The sequence below is a fragment of the Mauremys reevesii genome, linkage group 2 (assembly GCF_016161935.1).
Source record: "Mauremys reevesii isolate NIE-2019 linkage group 2, ASM1616193v1, whole genome shotgun sequence".
Classification (NCBI taxonomy): domain Eukaryota; kingdom Metazoa; phylum Chordata; order Testudines; family Geoemydidae; genus Mauremys; species Mauremys reevesii.
This window is the reverse complement of record NC_052624.1, coordinates 259,084,186-259,099,936: the sequence shown is the minus strand read 5'-3', so window position 1 is coordinate 259,099,936 and position 15,751 is coordinate 259,084,186. Positions and strand designations below refer to the sequence as shown.

At 39.6% G+C, this 15,751-nt stretch overlaps 1 protein-coding gene across 2 annotated transcripts in view; it reads left to right on the top strand.

Annotated features, from left to right (window-relative positions):
• The window catches only part of CSMD3 (CUB and Sushi multiple domains 3), a 1,158,685-nt gene that overhangs the window by 715,421 nt on the left and 427,513 nt on the right, over positions 1 to 15,751 (top strand). For both annotated transcript variants that reach the window (XM_039525141.1, XM_039525140.1), the window contains one exon: positions 10,693 to 10,809. In XM_039525141.1, coding sequence (XP_039381075.1) covers positions 10,693 to 10,809 — 117 coding nt within the window. The remainder of the gene's footprint in view (positions 1 to 10,692; positions 10,810 to 15,751) is intronic.

Here is a 15,751-nt window from a genome sequence, read left to right as displayed (position 1 = left end):
GTTTGTTTGTTTGTTTATTTGTGAGTGTTCATTTTGAACAAAACATTATATCTACCTAAGCCATATATCCTGATTCAGTTGTTTGTATCACACATATGAAAACAATAGCCACATTTTATTAGTGCATTATTTGTACACACACAATAAATAGCATAGTTACAGAGAGAGCACCATTATTCCATTTTCAAATTAGGACAGATAGAATCAATTACCAGGAGTATTTTTTATGATCTCTCTCTCTCGCAATCCCCCTCTCCCTCTCTCTGTCTCAGCCTGCTTATCTACCTTATTTGGTAATCGGTATAAAAGTGAAAGTAAAGTTTCTTTGAAGAACGTGCAAATACATAGTTTATTAATTATGATTATTATTTATTTTAATCTCTGTTCTCCGAAAAATAATGAGACCAGTCATGTTTATGGTCCTTTATTAGCCCTGTTATTAAGACTAGTGCACATCTTATGTTTGGGGATCTGTCAATTTGACTTTGTTGTGCTAGAGATTTATCCCTTGATGCCGTTGCATGCCATCTGCTAGCCTTCATATAGTCACACAGTGTGCCTGCCACATGGCACATATGTTTTGTTGTCACCTGTGTTCTCAAAATGTTTCCTATGCACCCACTGTAGTATACCTTGTTTGTTAGGCAGCTTGCTGTATATACCGACTCTGCACACTTCCTACTGTTTTGGTATTCATTTTTAGCACACACATATCTACAAGTGTAAAGATGCGTGACACCAATTGTCAGTGCTACAAGAGAAGAGGGACTTCTCCCAAAACCAATCCCAATTGCAGTATAATATAAGATGACCAAAAAATCCCTTTTGATACCTGTGCCATAGTGAGCTGGCATTCTATCTTGTAAATGCCAAAACACCATTTGAGCAAATGGATGTGTATCTTGTCAGCTATTTGATCACATGCCTTTGTTATTCTGAGAATGTAGAATATATTTCTTGGCGATTGTGCTAAATTCAATTCCTTGTTGCTAGCACTTGCATATAAGATTAAGTATGTATGTCACTGGAATAATGTCAGAATCCTAAAATGATGTAAAATAGGCAAGGAAGTCAGAATGTGGTTGTGTACTGTCATAGGGTATATCTGCCCTGTAATCTGCGGGCTAATTGTGGTGCTTCAGGTGCTCCCTGCCTTAGTTTTCCCTCACCTAGGTTTTCTGTCTCTCCCAGGAATCACATTGCTCAGCCCTGTGGCTCGGCTACTCTGAGTACAATCCCATTTTAGAGTACCAAGAACAAAGAAAAGGTTCTTACATACTGCTTGGGCTCCTCTTCAGCCTATCTTCTCCCTTTAAGTCTTGCTGCTCTGGAATGGAATTCTGACTCCCAGATTGCTTCCCTAGAGTCATAGACTATCAGGGTTGGAAGGGACCTCAGGAGATCATCTAGTCCACCCCCCTCCTCAAAGCAAGGCCAATCCCCAGATAGATTTTTGCCCCAGTTCCCTAAATGGTCCCCTCAAGGATTGAACTCACAGCCTTGGGTTTGGTAGGCTAATGCTCAAACCACCAAGCTGTCCCTTCCCCTGGTAGGCTGCCTAGGACTACTTAAGGTCTCCTATAGGAACCCAGCTTGCTCTCTGCAGATCTTTCCAAACTGAGTTTTCTCAGCCCTTTTAGGAGGCACACATGTTTCAGGCTGTTACTTTACCCCAATTTGTCCAACCCCCTCAGGCTGGGTGATAGCTAATTATGGCACTGGAGGGGCTGATTGAACAAGCCTGGCTAGCCTAAGCCTCCTGGCCCCCACAGGTATGTCTACACTGGGAGGTGCAATTCCCAGCCCAGATAGACAGACTTGTACTAGCTCATCTCAAGCTAGCCTATTAAAAATAGCTGTGTGGATATTGTGGTGGCTCATGCTAGTCACCCCCATTCAAACCCATTGGCTTGGGCTGGCTTGAACTTAGACAGATAGCCCAAGCTCCCAGGAGGACTGCAAAGGCCACACTGCTATTTTCAGAGCACGAACGCATGGTCAGCTAGTGTGAGTCCCTCTACCTGTGCTCGGAATCACACCTCATAGTTGCAATGTAGACATGCCTTAATGGGCAGGCACCCTGTTACACCTAATTTTTGTGTGTTATCAAACAGTATGCCTAAAAAGAGAAATGAAAGACATTTATCCTACAAAGGCAAACTAGATCATACTTTGAATAGAAATTGTCATAAGGGATGGCTATTCTGCAGTACATGCTGTAATATAGAAGCTATGCCTGTACAGAGATGATGATACTTAATCTTATTTTGATGACCTTGGTACAAAATATGGGTATATATATACAAATATACGAAGTTTTTTCCTGCATATTATTCGATTCTCTAGCCCCAAAATTAGAGCTGATCAGAAATAGTAAATCATTTTTAATATTTCACATAGAAATTGCCAACAATTTGTCTTTAAATCCTTAGCATGTAATGTTATAAGAATGATTGAGGACTCAACAATTCCCAGGTTTTTTTCCCTTACATATCCCCCTGAAAAATTTAGTTCTAGTGTCATAATTAATGATTTTGCAATTTTTCATGTTCAAAAAGTCATGGCAGTTTGATAGTTTTAGCTTGTGGAGAGAAGACAGAAAGGGAGAGAGGAATAAATAGAAAGTGACACAAGTATATAGAGGGTGAAAGTCTTGCTTTACTGTAAAGCCAGGGATTCATCTATAATGTATTTCTGGATAGACTATCAGGATGCTAGTTTACAAACCACACCCACTGGGTTTGTGGGATACAATCTTGGGATGTGGTATGGGTCACGCCACATCATCTGATCAAGATATTGCTGAATTTACAAACTTAGGTGGGCCAGCTTCCAGGGTTCTGTGACCTTCCTGATTGATTTACATGGGTCTTGACTCTGATTGGCTGGTACCCATATATAAACTTCCTGCTTCCTTTCTGATCTTATCTGAGCAACAAGCCATTGCCTATAAATTACTGTGTGGACCCTGCTTATTTCTGTCTTTCCATCTGACTCTGCTAGCTGCCTTGCTGCATCTTTCCCTTGGATTGGCTTTTCTGACTATTGGACTTTTTGTGTGAACTAGACTGCTCTTGACCTGCCTGACCTCTGGGCATTACATAGAAATGTATAGATTCACTCTGAATCATATAGGGATGAGAGTCTCCAGGGGAATTTGCACTCTGGTTCCATCTTCAAAAGTGGCATTAGAATCTGTACTGAATCCAGTAGTCATCTGTCAGACAGGCCTGAGTGCAAGTTTAAATCAGAAGTTTGGTCAATCAGCCCGAGGAAAACCAGCGTAGTTCTCAAGGTACAATTGGTTATTTTGGGGGTAGTAGAGAGATGTTTTAGCTAATGGAAAATGTAACATTACTGATTCTTAGTGCTTATGGAATGCCAGTACAATATTTAAATAAATAATTAAATCTTAGTTTTAACTTAGGCAAACCACAGATGAGGGCACACAATAAATGAACATGACCATAGCCTGATTATTACAAACAAATCTAATGAGCAGGTTATCTAAAGAGGTTCAGAGTTTGGATGCTTACCCAGACTATCTGAACCTATGGAGGCCTCAGACATTCTGTTTCCACAGCAGTATCACTGCTCTTTGTCTCTGTTGCTCCTTTGCTTGCCTACTGTAGCATGTGACACTATTCAGAGCAGTGGAGATATTACGAGATGATGCAGAAGACCTTTAAAATGATATACAGGGTGGATTGGATATAAATGCTGCTGGGATATATGTGCAAAAGATACCATGGCTGTGGTTTCTTTCACTACCACTTGAGTATTTACAGGGATAAAAGTAGAGTACTTATACTGAAATTTAATAAACCTTTTGTTTATAAGTTCTGCATGGCTGCAAAATATTCTAAACCCATGTGAAGATTCTTTTGAATTCTAGTCTTGTCCTCCAAAGTGCTAGCAGCCACTCCCAACTTGATGCCAACCACAGATTTTATAAGCATACTCTCTACTGCATTATCCAAGTCATTAATGAAAATACTGAATATTACCAGACCCAGGACAGACCCCTGTAGGATCCCATAGATAAGTCCCACCAGTTTGACAGAGAACCCTTAATAAAATTGTTTAAACAATCAATTTGTCCTAGCGGATAATATAGTAGTAAGTAATAGCCAACATGGATTTGTCAAGAACAAATCAATCCAAATCAACTTAATTTCCTTCTTTGACAGTATTACTGGCCTACTGGGTAGGGAGAAAGATGTTGATATGATATATCTTGATTTTAGTAATGATTTTTACACAGTCTGATGTCACATTTATGTGAGCAAACTAGAAAAATATGGCCCAGATGATATTACTGTTAAGTGAGAGCATGACTGCTCGAAAGACCACACTAAAAGATCAGTTATCAATGGTTTGCTGTTGAACTGGGAGGGTATATATAGTGGGGTCCCAGAGGGGCCTGATATGGATCTAGTACTATTCAATATTTTCATTAATGATTTGGATAATGGAGTGGAGAGTATGATCATAAAATGTGTGAATGATGCCAAGCAGGGAAGGGTTACTAGTGATTTGTGAGGATGGGATTAGAATTTAAAATGACCTTGACAAATTGAAGAATTAGTATGAATTCAACAAGGTGAAATTTGATAAAGTGTAAAGTACTTAAGAATGAAAAATCAAATGCACAATTACAAAAACGGGGAATAACTGGCTGGGCAGTCGCACTGCTGAAAAGGATCTAAGGTTTATAGTGTATCACAAATTGAATATGAACCAACAATGTGATGGAGTTTTGAAAAAGGCAAATACCATTCTTGGGTGTATTAACAGGAGTGTTGTATGTAAGACATGGGAGATAATTGTCCCACTCTACTCAGCACTGGCGAGGCCTCAGCTGAAAGTATTTTTTCCTTGGTCTATGTGCCATACTTTAAGAAAGATGTGTACAAATTGGAGAGAGTTTGGAGGAAAGCCTCAAAAATGATAAAAGGTTTAAAAAACCTGACCCATGAGGAATTTTTTTGTTCTGAGTGGGATGTTTAGTTGTGAAAAAAGAAAAGTTACTGGGGACCTGATAAGTCTTCAAATATGTTGATTGATGTTATAAAAAGTTTGGTGATCAATTGTTCTCCACATCCACTGAAGTTAGGATGAGAAATAATGGGTTTAATCTGCAGCAAGGAAGATTTAGGTTAGATATTAGGAAAAATGTCTAACTGTAAGGATAGTTAAGCTCTGGAATGGGCTTCAAAGATGTTGTGGAATCTGCATCATTGGAGGTTTTTAAGAACAAGCTAGACAAACACCTGTGAAAGATGGTCTAGGTATACTTGGTACTGCCTCTCACAGGCTCTTCCAAACGTACATTTATATGATTCTCTTTGCCTTTTATGTTCCATGCTAGCTCTAGCTCACTTTGTTCCTTAACCTTTCTAATTTTATCCCTTCATGCTTGTGCTATTCTTTTGTACTCCTCCTTAGCAATTGGTTCATATTTCTATTTTTTGAAGGATTCCTCTTTGTTTTTTCAGGCCATTAAAAAGCTCTTGATGGATCCATATTGGCCTCTTACTGTTCTTTCTATCTTTCCTCCTTATTGGAGTAGTTTGCTGTTGTGCCTTTAATATTATCTCTTTGAGAAACTGTAGGCTCTCCTGAACTCCTTTTTCCTTTAGATTTTTTTCCCAGGTGACCCTACCTAACAGTTCTCTGACTGTACAAGTCTGGTTTTTTTTTTTTTGGTTTTGGTTTTTGGTGTTTTTAAACAATCTGTTGGGCTTATTCTGCTGCTTTAATTTTTTTTCCTTTGAATCACAAAATCTGTCATTTCATGATCACTTTTACTCAAATAGCCTTTTACCTTCAGATTCACAACCAATTCCTTCTTGTTAGTCAGACTCAAATCTGACATTGTTGTCCTCCTGATTACTTTCTCTACCCTCTGAAACAAGAAGTTGTCTCCAATACATTCCAAGAACTTATTGGAAATTTTGTTTTCTGCCATATTACTTTTCCAGCAGATGTCTGGGTAGTTAATGTCCTCCATTACTACCAGATCTTGAGTTCTGGATATTTCTGTTTGTTCTGGAAGAACCTCACCCACCTCCTCTTCCAGATTTGGCATTCTATAGTAGATTCCTGACATGGCTTTGCTCCTGTTTCTCTCACCCCACCCCTGTATTTTATCTTCAGTCAGAGATTTTCAACTGGTTTGCCTCTCACAGCTTCACGGAACTCAAGTCTATATGTTCTTCATGTATAATGCAACACCTCCTCCCTTTTTTCCTGCCTGTCCTTCCTGAACTAGCTATACACCTCTATACCAATATTTGAATCATGAGATTTATCCCACCAAGCCCCTGTGATGCTAATTAAGTCATAATTCAACTTGTGTACTGTGACGTTCAGTTCTTCCTGTTTATTCCCATATGCTTGGTGTTTTTGTATAGATATCTTAGAAGTTGAGCAGGCTCCCCCACTGTATTCCAGCTTGTTGCTCTTATGACCCTATTGAAATTTACCATTTCTCCTCTCCCCCCATGCACACTTCTACTCCAGTGTCTAGGTCACCTCTTTGTATACCCACTTATGAGCTTTTGTCATCTGCCCCCTTTTAACCTTGTTTAAAGCCCTGCTCAATAGGTTGGCAAGTCAGTATGAAGAGTCATCTCACCTTCTTGGTCAGGTGGATGCCATTTCTTATCAGCATCCCTCCTTCCCTGAACATGGTTGAGGAAGCCAAAGCCCTCCTGTTGATACCATCTGTACAGCCACACATTCATTTCCAGGTTGCACATGTCCTAGCCCTGACTCTTATGCTCAACAAGGGGGATGGATGAGAACATAACCTGTACACCTGACTCCTTCACCCTCAGTCCTAAAGCCATCTAGTCACTGCTGATCTTCTCAGAGCTGTACCTGGCAGTACCATGAGTGCCCACATGGATGATCAGCATTGAGTAGTAGACAGAGGGATACATGAGCCTTTGCAATCGTTCTGTAATGTCTCAGATGAGGGCTCCAAGCAGGCAGGCTACCTCCCTGGACATCATGTCAGGTCAGAAGATGGATGCTTCTTTCCTCCTCAGAAGGAGACAATCACCACCCTATATATCCTGTGCATGACTCTGCCTGCCTCAGGGGCAGGTGCCTCCTCCTCCTAATCCATTAGGGTCGTCTTCTGCTGTTGCCGGGAGAGCATACTGAATCTTGGCCCCAGTGGATGGGGGGCCTGGGTGCAGGGGGAGCACTGTCTACAGCCTGAGGTGGCCATCAGCCAGTCTCCTCCCTGCAGAGTTGTGGTTCTCCTTTCCCTGTGGTATTGCTGTAGCCATCTAGCACCAGCCTGGATGTCTCCATGTGCATCCTGTCAATGAAGTCCTTGTGTTCCTGGAGTCCTTGGAGTCCACCAAGAAACACGTCTCACACCAACTTATTCCCCGTGCTGAGTTTTCTTTGGCAGGGACATGCAAGCCAGATTCCCAACAAGTCAAGAAGCCTGTGCAGAAGCCTCCAGGATCAGGATGCCTGTTTGGCCAACGCCCCACAAATCCAATCAGAGGAGAGTTAGTAGAGGTGGTTAATGTGCTATTTGTCTCCCATTGTGGGTTCTTCCTTGTAGAGTATCTGTTAGTTAAGGAGAAAACAAACAAACAAGCAAGCAAACAAAATAACTTGTACCTCCCTGCCTTTCTGTTCAGGAGAACTCAGCTGGCTAACACCCTTTGTCTCCCAGCTGCTTTTGTTTCACCAGCTGCTTCTGTCAGTAATTTTAGAATGCTTTAGAAATTTTACATTATTTTCTGCGGTACTGTTTACAATAAAAAGTCCCTGTTATAGTTCACCAAATACATTAATAAAACAATTGCCGAGATCACGTCCTGAATCTATATAGACACTATAACATATGGGTACAGAGGCAAGCTGATGTTTGCAATCATTTTGGTAGGGTTTAAAAATAGACCACAGTGATCTTCCATCTTTGTGCAGCTAGTGGCCTTTGCTCCCCAATGCCATGCTGAAGCCTCCACATTTATATGACAAATAAAATTTGCAGGTTTTATTTGTTTGTTTGTGGTGCAGAATGCCCTCAGGAGTACAGCATGCATCTTTAAAGCATGATTGAGGTTCAGAGGCAGGAAACTCTGTTAGAAGTGGGGAGAGGAGTGAAACCCTTTTGTGAAGGTACTTTGGGAAAAAGTCAGGGGAAAACTAGAGCAGTCAGAGCAACTAGGTTTTTCAAGAAAGCATTCCAAGTTATTCCCAAACTATTTATGAAATCTGCATTTTAATTACAAGAGCTGTGAATGAGCCCAATGCTTGCCTTTGTGGATTGTTCCACTGTGATGTAAAATGTATCGGAGGTGGAATTCCATTATGGGTGCGCTACAAGGTGATGGGTATATAATTAGAAGTGACTGGTCAGGAGTTTGTGGAAGTATAAAAAATGGCAAAAGCTGAGCCTACCTGGAGCCTACTGGACTTTGCTGATTTTTTGAGCCAAGCACCCAAATTGCATCACCAAAATAGAGAATTATCTAAATATAGCAGCAGCAGCAACAAAACAAAAGCACATGAACAAAAACACCTGACCACTGAAATATCTCAGTGCATGACTTTAAAACTGGCACCTGAACACTGCTGCATGCAGGCAAATGTTGGCTATAGTCCCCCAAATTCTATTGCTTCTATAGACAACCAATACAGCACCTCCCAGTCTATCCAAAACAATCTGGACCTCAATGCTTCCCATTGCAACATCAGCATAAAACCTCTGGATTTGGCATATCATCATTCTTATGCCATTTTTATACCATATTAAAACCCATAATTTGCAACAGAAATACACAGAAATGTGGTGTTGAATACTGTTTTACAATTCTGTCTAACAGAAACCACTGTTGAAGCCAATACATCTTATTTTGAAAGGGCACTTACTGAGAGTTTGATTATTTGAGGTTGATAAGGGAGTGTTATATTAATTAATTTAGAAAAGCGACTAACGTTAATTAAGAATCGCAATAAAACTTTTCTGTAGTAATCTGTTAGTTAATGAAATCCAGTGACAAGGAGACAGTTGGCTGTTTTTAAAGGTTCTGGGACTAGCAGAAGAAAAAACCCCACTTTGGATACCAAATATAATAAGGCTGAGAAAAATGAAAGGGGTAAATACTTTTAATTTTCAAACTGAAATAGCTCATGTACATGGCTTTAAAAATGCAGGGTTTTATAGACTATCTTGTACATGCTGATAATGAGAAATAACTGTTCATGGTAACAAGCACTGTTCAGAGCCATATTATTGAGGAAAAAATATATTATTTTATAAAATCTATAATGCCTCATCCCCATTAAAATGTGTGCAGTGGGTTCCTTTCTAGAGTCATTCTAAACCTTAATGTAAGGGTAATCTGCAGCTCTGAGTAACAAATGTAGGGGAGAGAGAAGGAATTGCAGTTTAGCTGTCCTAGTCAGGTGACCAGTGAAAATACAAACTTCAAAAAATCTTCTGGTTATTAGTCACTGGTAATCTTGATAAAGCTGGTAACTATCCCATACAATTACCTGTTCTGAAATTGGCAGCCACCATTAACATCTGTAGTAAGAGAGACACATTTGGTATTCAAAGGGAAGAAAGAAAGGCATTCACATATGCTTATGTATTATCTGCCACTGATCCTTCAACAGTGAGTGGCACTGCACATTTATTTGTACCTTCCCAAGGTTCAAACTACAGTTTAGCAGATTTAGATTAAATCTCAGGAAAAAATTCCTAACTGTAAGAACAGTAGGACAATGGAACAAAATGCCTAGGGAACACATGGAATCTCCTTTAGTGTAGATTTTCAAAAAGGAGGCTGGATAGCTATTTGTGTTGCATGGTTTAGTCACAACAAATCCTGCATCTTAGCAGGGGGTTAGACTAGATGATCCTAGCAGTCCCTTCTAACCCTATTATTCTATGATAATAGGCTAGGATGGTCATTATGAATGGGCCACTAGACCATTTGGTTACCTCTTTATCTAGAGATCTGTCCTTAACTTGATGTAGGCTTGTGACTTCCATAAAATCAGGTGCATTTGTCCCTGTGTGGGCCTCATCCAGCTTTTGTTGAAATCTAGGAAAGATTTATATTAAAATCTGTATAAGTTAAATTCATCTCTTGTAGAGGCAAAAAGAAGGGGAAAAATTTGTCTGGCAGGAGCTATAGGAATAGGAATATGTGCATTCCTTCATCTCACCTGACCTTGACCAGAGTATGTGCTCATAGTCTCTTTCCATTATCAGACGGAAACTTCAGGATAAGGAATTGTAAGATGTTCACTCTTCTGTTCACTTTGGGCTGTCATTTCTGTCCTATTAGATCTTCGGTTCTTTTTAAGACTTACAATAATGTGTGTCACTGCTCACTATGATTCTGAAAATGTAAATTATTTATTTTTAAGAAGAATACATTTTTCATAAGGAATTCTCAGAAAACAATTGGTGTAATTAGCAATTCATTTTGATGATATTTATAAAATCACCTTAGCAATTAATTTATCATATTTAATTTCTGATCACTTTGTGTAAATTTTAGCTAAAATTAGAGATTTGCTGCAGAGGAAATTGTAGACTCACTCATATAGATCATAGTTTAAAAAGAGACGATAACTTTCTTTGCTCTTTTACATGTCTAGGTTTTACATGTGTATTGTATTAATATGTCCCTTTATTTTTCTTAGCCTTATGTGGAGGAGATGTTAGAGGACCTAGTGGAACAATTTTATCCCCTGGTTATCCTGAATTGTACCCAAATTCACTGAATTGTACATGGACTGTGGATGTTACCCATGGAAAAGGTAAGAGATTTAATTGTACACCTCTACCCCTATATAATGTGACCTGATATAACATGAATTCGGATATAACGCGGTAAAGCAGTGCTCCAGGGGGCGGGGCTGCGAACTCCAGCAGATCAAAGCAAGTTCGATATAATGCAGTTTCACCTATAATGCGGTAAGATTTTTTGGCTCCCGAGGACAGTGTTATATATATATATATAGAGGTGTATTTTTGTTTATCTTCTTTATTTTAGTTTGCTATTTCATGCCCCATATGCAAAACCAGGTTAGCATTGATGAACTGGGAGATTTACTATAAACATTATTAATTATGATGATTTATACTGTGACAGCACTTATATGTCCCAGTCGTGGACAAAAGACCCCATTGTGCAAATGCAGGACAAAAAGATGGCTCCTGCCCCAAGGACCTTACAATCTAAGTGTAAGACAAGAGACAACAGGTGGATACAGACAGATAATCAAAGGAACACAAGAAAACAATGAGACAGTATTTTCAGCATAATAGGTAGCAGCAACAGCACACCATCCATTTAACTGTTGTCAAGTTTTTTTAGGCATTACAGCAAAGGAGAGTTAAAGGGAGGCTTTGAAGGATGACAATGAGATGGCTTAGCAGATGTTCATGGGGAGATACTTCCAAGCAAGACAGGCAGCATAGAGAAAAGCATGAAGATGCTTGTTTGAAAATTAAACAACTGGGTGATGAAGGCTGGCATTGTTGGCCAGTTGGCAGTGACAAATGGTGTCTAAATAGCATATAAGAGTTGATAGGTAGGGTAGGGGATACATGGTGAAGGGTCTGAAAAGTGAAGTCAAATCGTTTATGTTTGATATGATAAGAGAAGAGGAAGCCCATGGAGGGATGCAAAAAGAGGGGTGACATGGCACACCAGTGGGTTAGGAAAATGATCTTTGTAGCATTCTGAATGGTTATCAGTGTGAAAAGTTTGCATTTGTCAAGGCTACAGAAAATGATTGTGCAGTAATTAAGACGCAAGATGGTGAGAGCCTAGAGAGTTTTAATTGGATGGAAGGGGAAAAAAAGGCTTTACCAGTTGTTATACAGAAATGTTATGGTCTGAGTGACAGGGAGGATGGTGGTGATACCCACAGTGATCAAAAATGGAAGCAGTGGTGAGGGCTTGGGAGAAGATTAAAAGCTCTTTTTTAGCCATATTCATCTTGAGTTAAGGGCTAGACATCCATGAGGAGATGTTAGAGAGACAGGCTGATAATATAGCCTGGACAGAAGGAGACCATCGGGAGTAGAGAGGTAGATCTATGAATCATCATCATACAGTTGAATTTGTTTTTTCAAAGGAGAGTACCCAGAGATAAGGTGCAGAGAGAAAAGAGAAAAGGACATTTTAAATCTCCACCAAAATTTGGAGGGGGAATGAGGAAGATCCTTTGAAGGACATTCTGAAGGAGTAGATAGAGAGGTAGCAGGAGAATCAGGAGATGATTGAGTCACAGAAGCCAAAGGAGGGTAAGATTTCAAGAAGAAGAGGTGTTGTTGATGGTCTCAAAGGCTGAAGCTACAGTGTAACATGTATTAGGCATGAAGGAGGTCAACAAGTCTCATATTTGTCCCATTTTTAACTGGCAACAGTATCTTTTTCTAATTAAATTTTCTATATTGCTTTTATGTTTTTTCTTAGCTGTTGCCAGATTTCTGGTTGGTAGCATAGTGCAGACTACCTGCAGGTCTGGGGCACAGTACATTAGTATAGTTTAAAAATGCACATCCATACATTACAGAAGAAGGCATTTAAGGCTTCAGATTTCCTTCAGTGTAAATACAAATTTAATTAACAGTTCTTCTTCTTCTTTTGGATGCCATTTGGAAAGCAACAGGCTGTGATTGTAATTGAATGTTAAGATTTGAAAGCCAATCTAATATTTCTGGAGTAGCTAGGTGGATTGTACCACCACATTAAGCGTTAATGGGGCAGTTTTCCGTGATGTGTCATATGGTTTGTACCTCACCACAGTCACAATTTGGTGATTCTTTGATTTTCCATTTGTGGAGGAAATATACATATCTTCGATACATTATCTGCATGCAGATGAGTGAAGTCCACTCCCTGTGGGGAAGGCAGAATCCTGGGACTTGTTTTGTTGGATATTCAATCAGCTCTTTGTTTGGAGAACTACAAGCAGCCCACAATTCAAGCCAGTGAGGGCTGGTGTCCTTTCCATTGGCATGTAGCATTGACATATGGATCCAGAAAGGTTTCCTGGATATGGGTCAGGAGAGTGAATTCACATCTTGGTGAATGAGATGACAACCTTCATGTGATCTCCTCAGTTACGTGTGAAAGCACAAGGAATGTCATCAAATGGGTGACTGAATGACCTGAAAGGACCTCCCTGTCAGAAAAGCAAGGGCAATAACATTCCATGTCAGGGCTAAGCCTTCCTTCCAATAGGTCCATCATTTCCAGGATATGAATATGCAAATTATGAAGCACAGGTTCGACTGCCTAACCAACACAAAGTGCAATTACATGACAACAATTAATACTTAGCCTGCAAGCATGCAAAAATTATATTAATAAAACATTAAGTGTGACCTGCAATATAAAGACATGTATTTTAACTACACTTCTTATCTATGCCCCAGACTATAGGTAGTCTTAAATATACCTACATATATTTCTCATGGACCACTATTAAGATCCATATGTATCTAAAAGAACCCTAGTAATATTAAATAGTAAAACTTCTAGAAGTAACTGAAAATCAAGCACATAATTTCCTTTGGTAGAAACATGCAAAATGCTTCTGCAAATAACTATTGTATGTGTTCAAACAGCTGTTATGTGATAAGGGGAGGGATGTGTATATTATGGCATGATATTATTTTGTATTTTTTAGGTTTAAAAAAAGCATGTCATCTTTTGTATTTTATTTTACTTTATTACAATAACAATATTATTCTTATGTTCTCTATGAAATGATACTGTCTATGAAATATCAAATTTACAATTAAATTTATGAACTAATGGAAGATTTTTCATCAAAACAACCAGGTTCATAACACTGAAAGAGAAAGCTTGAGTGTCATATATCTTCTTATCTTATTTATGAAAACAAAACAAATCCCTGCCCAAAACATTTATTTTAAACTTTTTCTCCCGAGATAGCATATCTGTCACACAGTGCACATTAAAATGATTAGACCATTTTTCTGTTAAGAACTGAGTTGTGCAACAACAATTGGGATATACTTTGGTGCTCAGAAATGTCATCACAAACTGGGAAAGCGATTGAAACATCCCCTTGAATTAGACTTTGAGTTCTGGGTTTGAACAAAACTCAAAGTGAAACTTAGCTGAAACTGCTGAGTATCCCATTGTTTTGAGACACTGCCATAAATTTCTCCCTGGAATCTATGGTAAAGTAGGGACAGGGTTTGTGCACAAAAAGGCCAGGGGTCTTTCATGGTGTGAATTGAGAGAAGAGAGAATAAGTAATGTATCCAAAATGGATCTATGTTTTTGTTCATAGTTTCATAGCTTTTAACGACAGAAAAGTCCATTGAGATAATTTAGTCTGACTTTATGCGTAATACAGCTAGGAAACCCCACCCAGTAATTTCTGCATCAAGCCCATTACTTCTGTTTGAGATGTAACACATCTTTAAAAGACATCCAGTCTTGCTTTAAAGACTGTACGTAATGGAGAATCTGCCACATTTCTAGATCAGTTGTTCCAATGATTAATTACCCTCACTGATTAAAAAGGTGCATATCATTTCTAGTTTGAATTTGTCCAGCTTCAACTTCCAGCCATCAGATCTTTTTAGTGCCACTGCATTCCATGATACAGTCGCTCACCCTCAATGTTTGACTTTGCACGACTATATTAAAATACATATTATTCATATAAGCCTACCTTACCAAGCGGTCCAGATTGTTCTCTATACTGACCCGTTCCTATTATTATTTACCATTCAACTTATTGAGAGAGGGGAGAAATAAATGGTAGTTTATTATTAAACAGAAAGAGGGGGATCCTGTGATGTGATCCAGGCATGATTATGGTTAATGGGAGTATGTGCCGCATTTTGTTATTACCATGCAGCTTTCAGTAAGGATAAAGCAGCTCAAACTCATCACCATGTGGCATCAGAGGCATGAACATTAAACATCACATTATCATTGGTCAGGCACTCATGATCTAAGGCGCCTCCTGCAGCAACAAGTTTAACAGCAGTATCTGAACTAGAGGCGGCTCTAGCTTTTTTACCACCCCAAGCATGGCAGGCACGCTGCCTTCGGCGGCTTGCCTGCAGGAGGTCCTACCGTCCCGCGGCTTCAGTGTACCCGCCGCCGAATTGCCGCCGAATCCGCGAGACCGGCGGACCTCCCGCAGGTGCGCCGCTGAAGGCAGCCTGCCTGCTGCCCTCGCAGGGACTGGCAGGGTGCCCCCCTCGGCTTGCCGCCCAAGGCACGTGCTTGGAGCGCTGGTGCCTGGAGCCGCCGCTGATCTGAACAGCCCTGATCTTGAAAAATTTAGTCTAGTACTGGGAGATATGGTAACAGAGCAACACCAGATCTTAATAAGATGCTACTGAGCACTCCAGCTGTAAAGAGATGTTTGTAATAAAGTGATCCCAATATATGACTAGGAGAAAGAGACAAAGTAAGTACTGGAGGGCTGTTGTAATGTTGCCTATGAAAGTATAAGGAACATTGCCTGTGGCTTTTTGACAGTGGAAAAAGAGATGATAGCATCTTCCCTTGCCACCAGCTACATGTCATTAGTAGCCTCTGTCTCTGCTTTCATTACTGCTGTAATGCTTGCTTCATCTTCCTTTTCTCCAAGATTGTAGCTATTACACCTTCTTTCCTTGATTTTGGTCTGTCTCTTTCAAATTTAAAGAAAACCATTTGAAAATCTACTTATTTGGGGCTTGTATTCTTTCTTT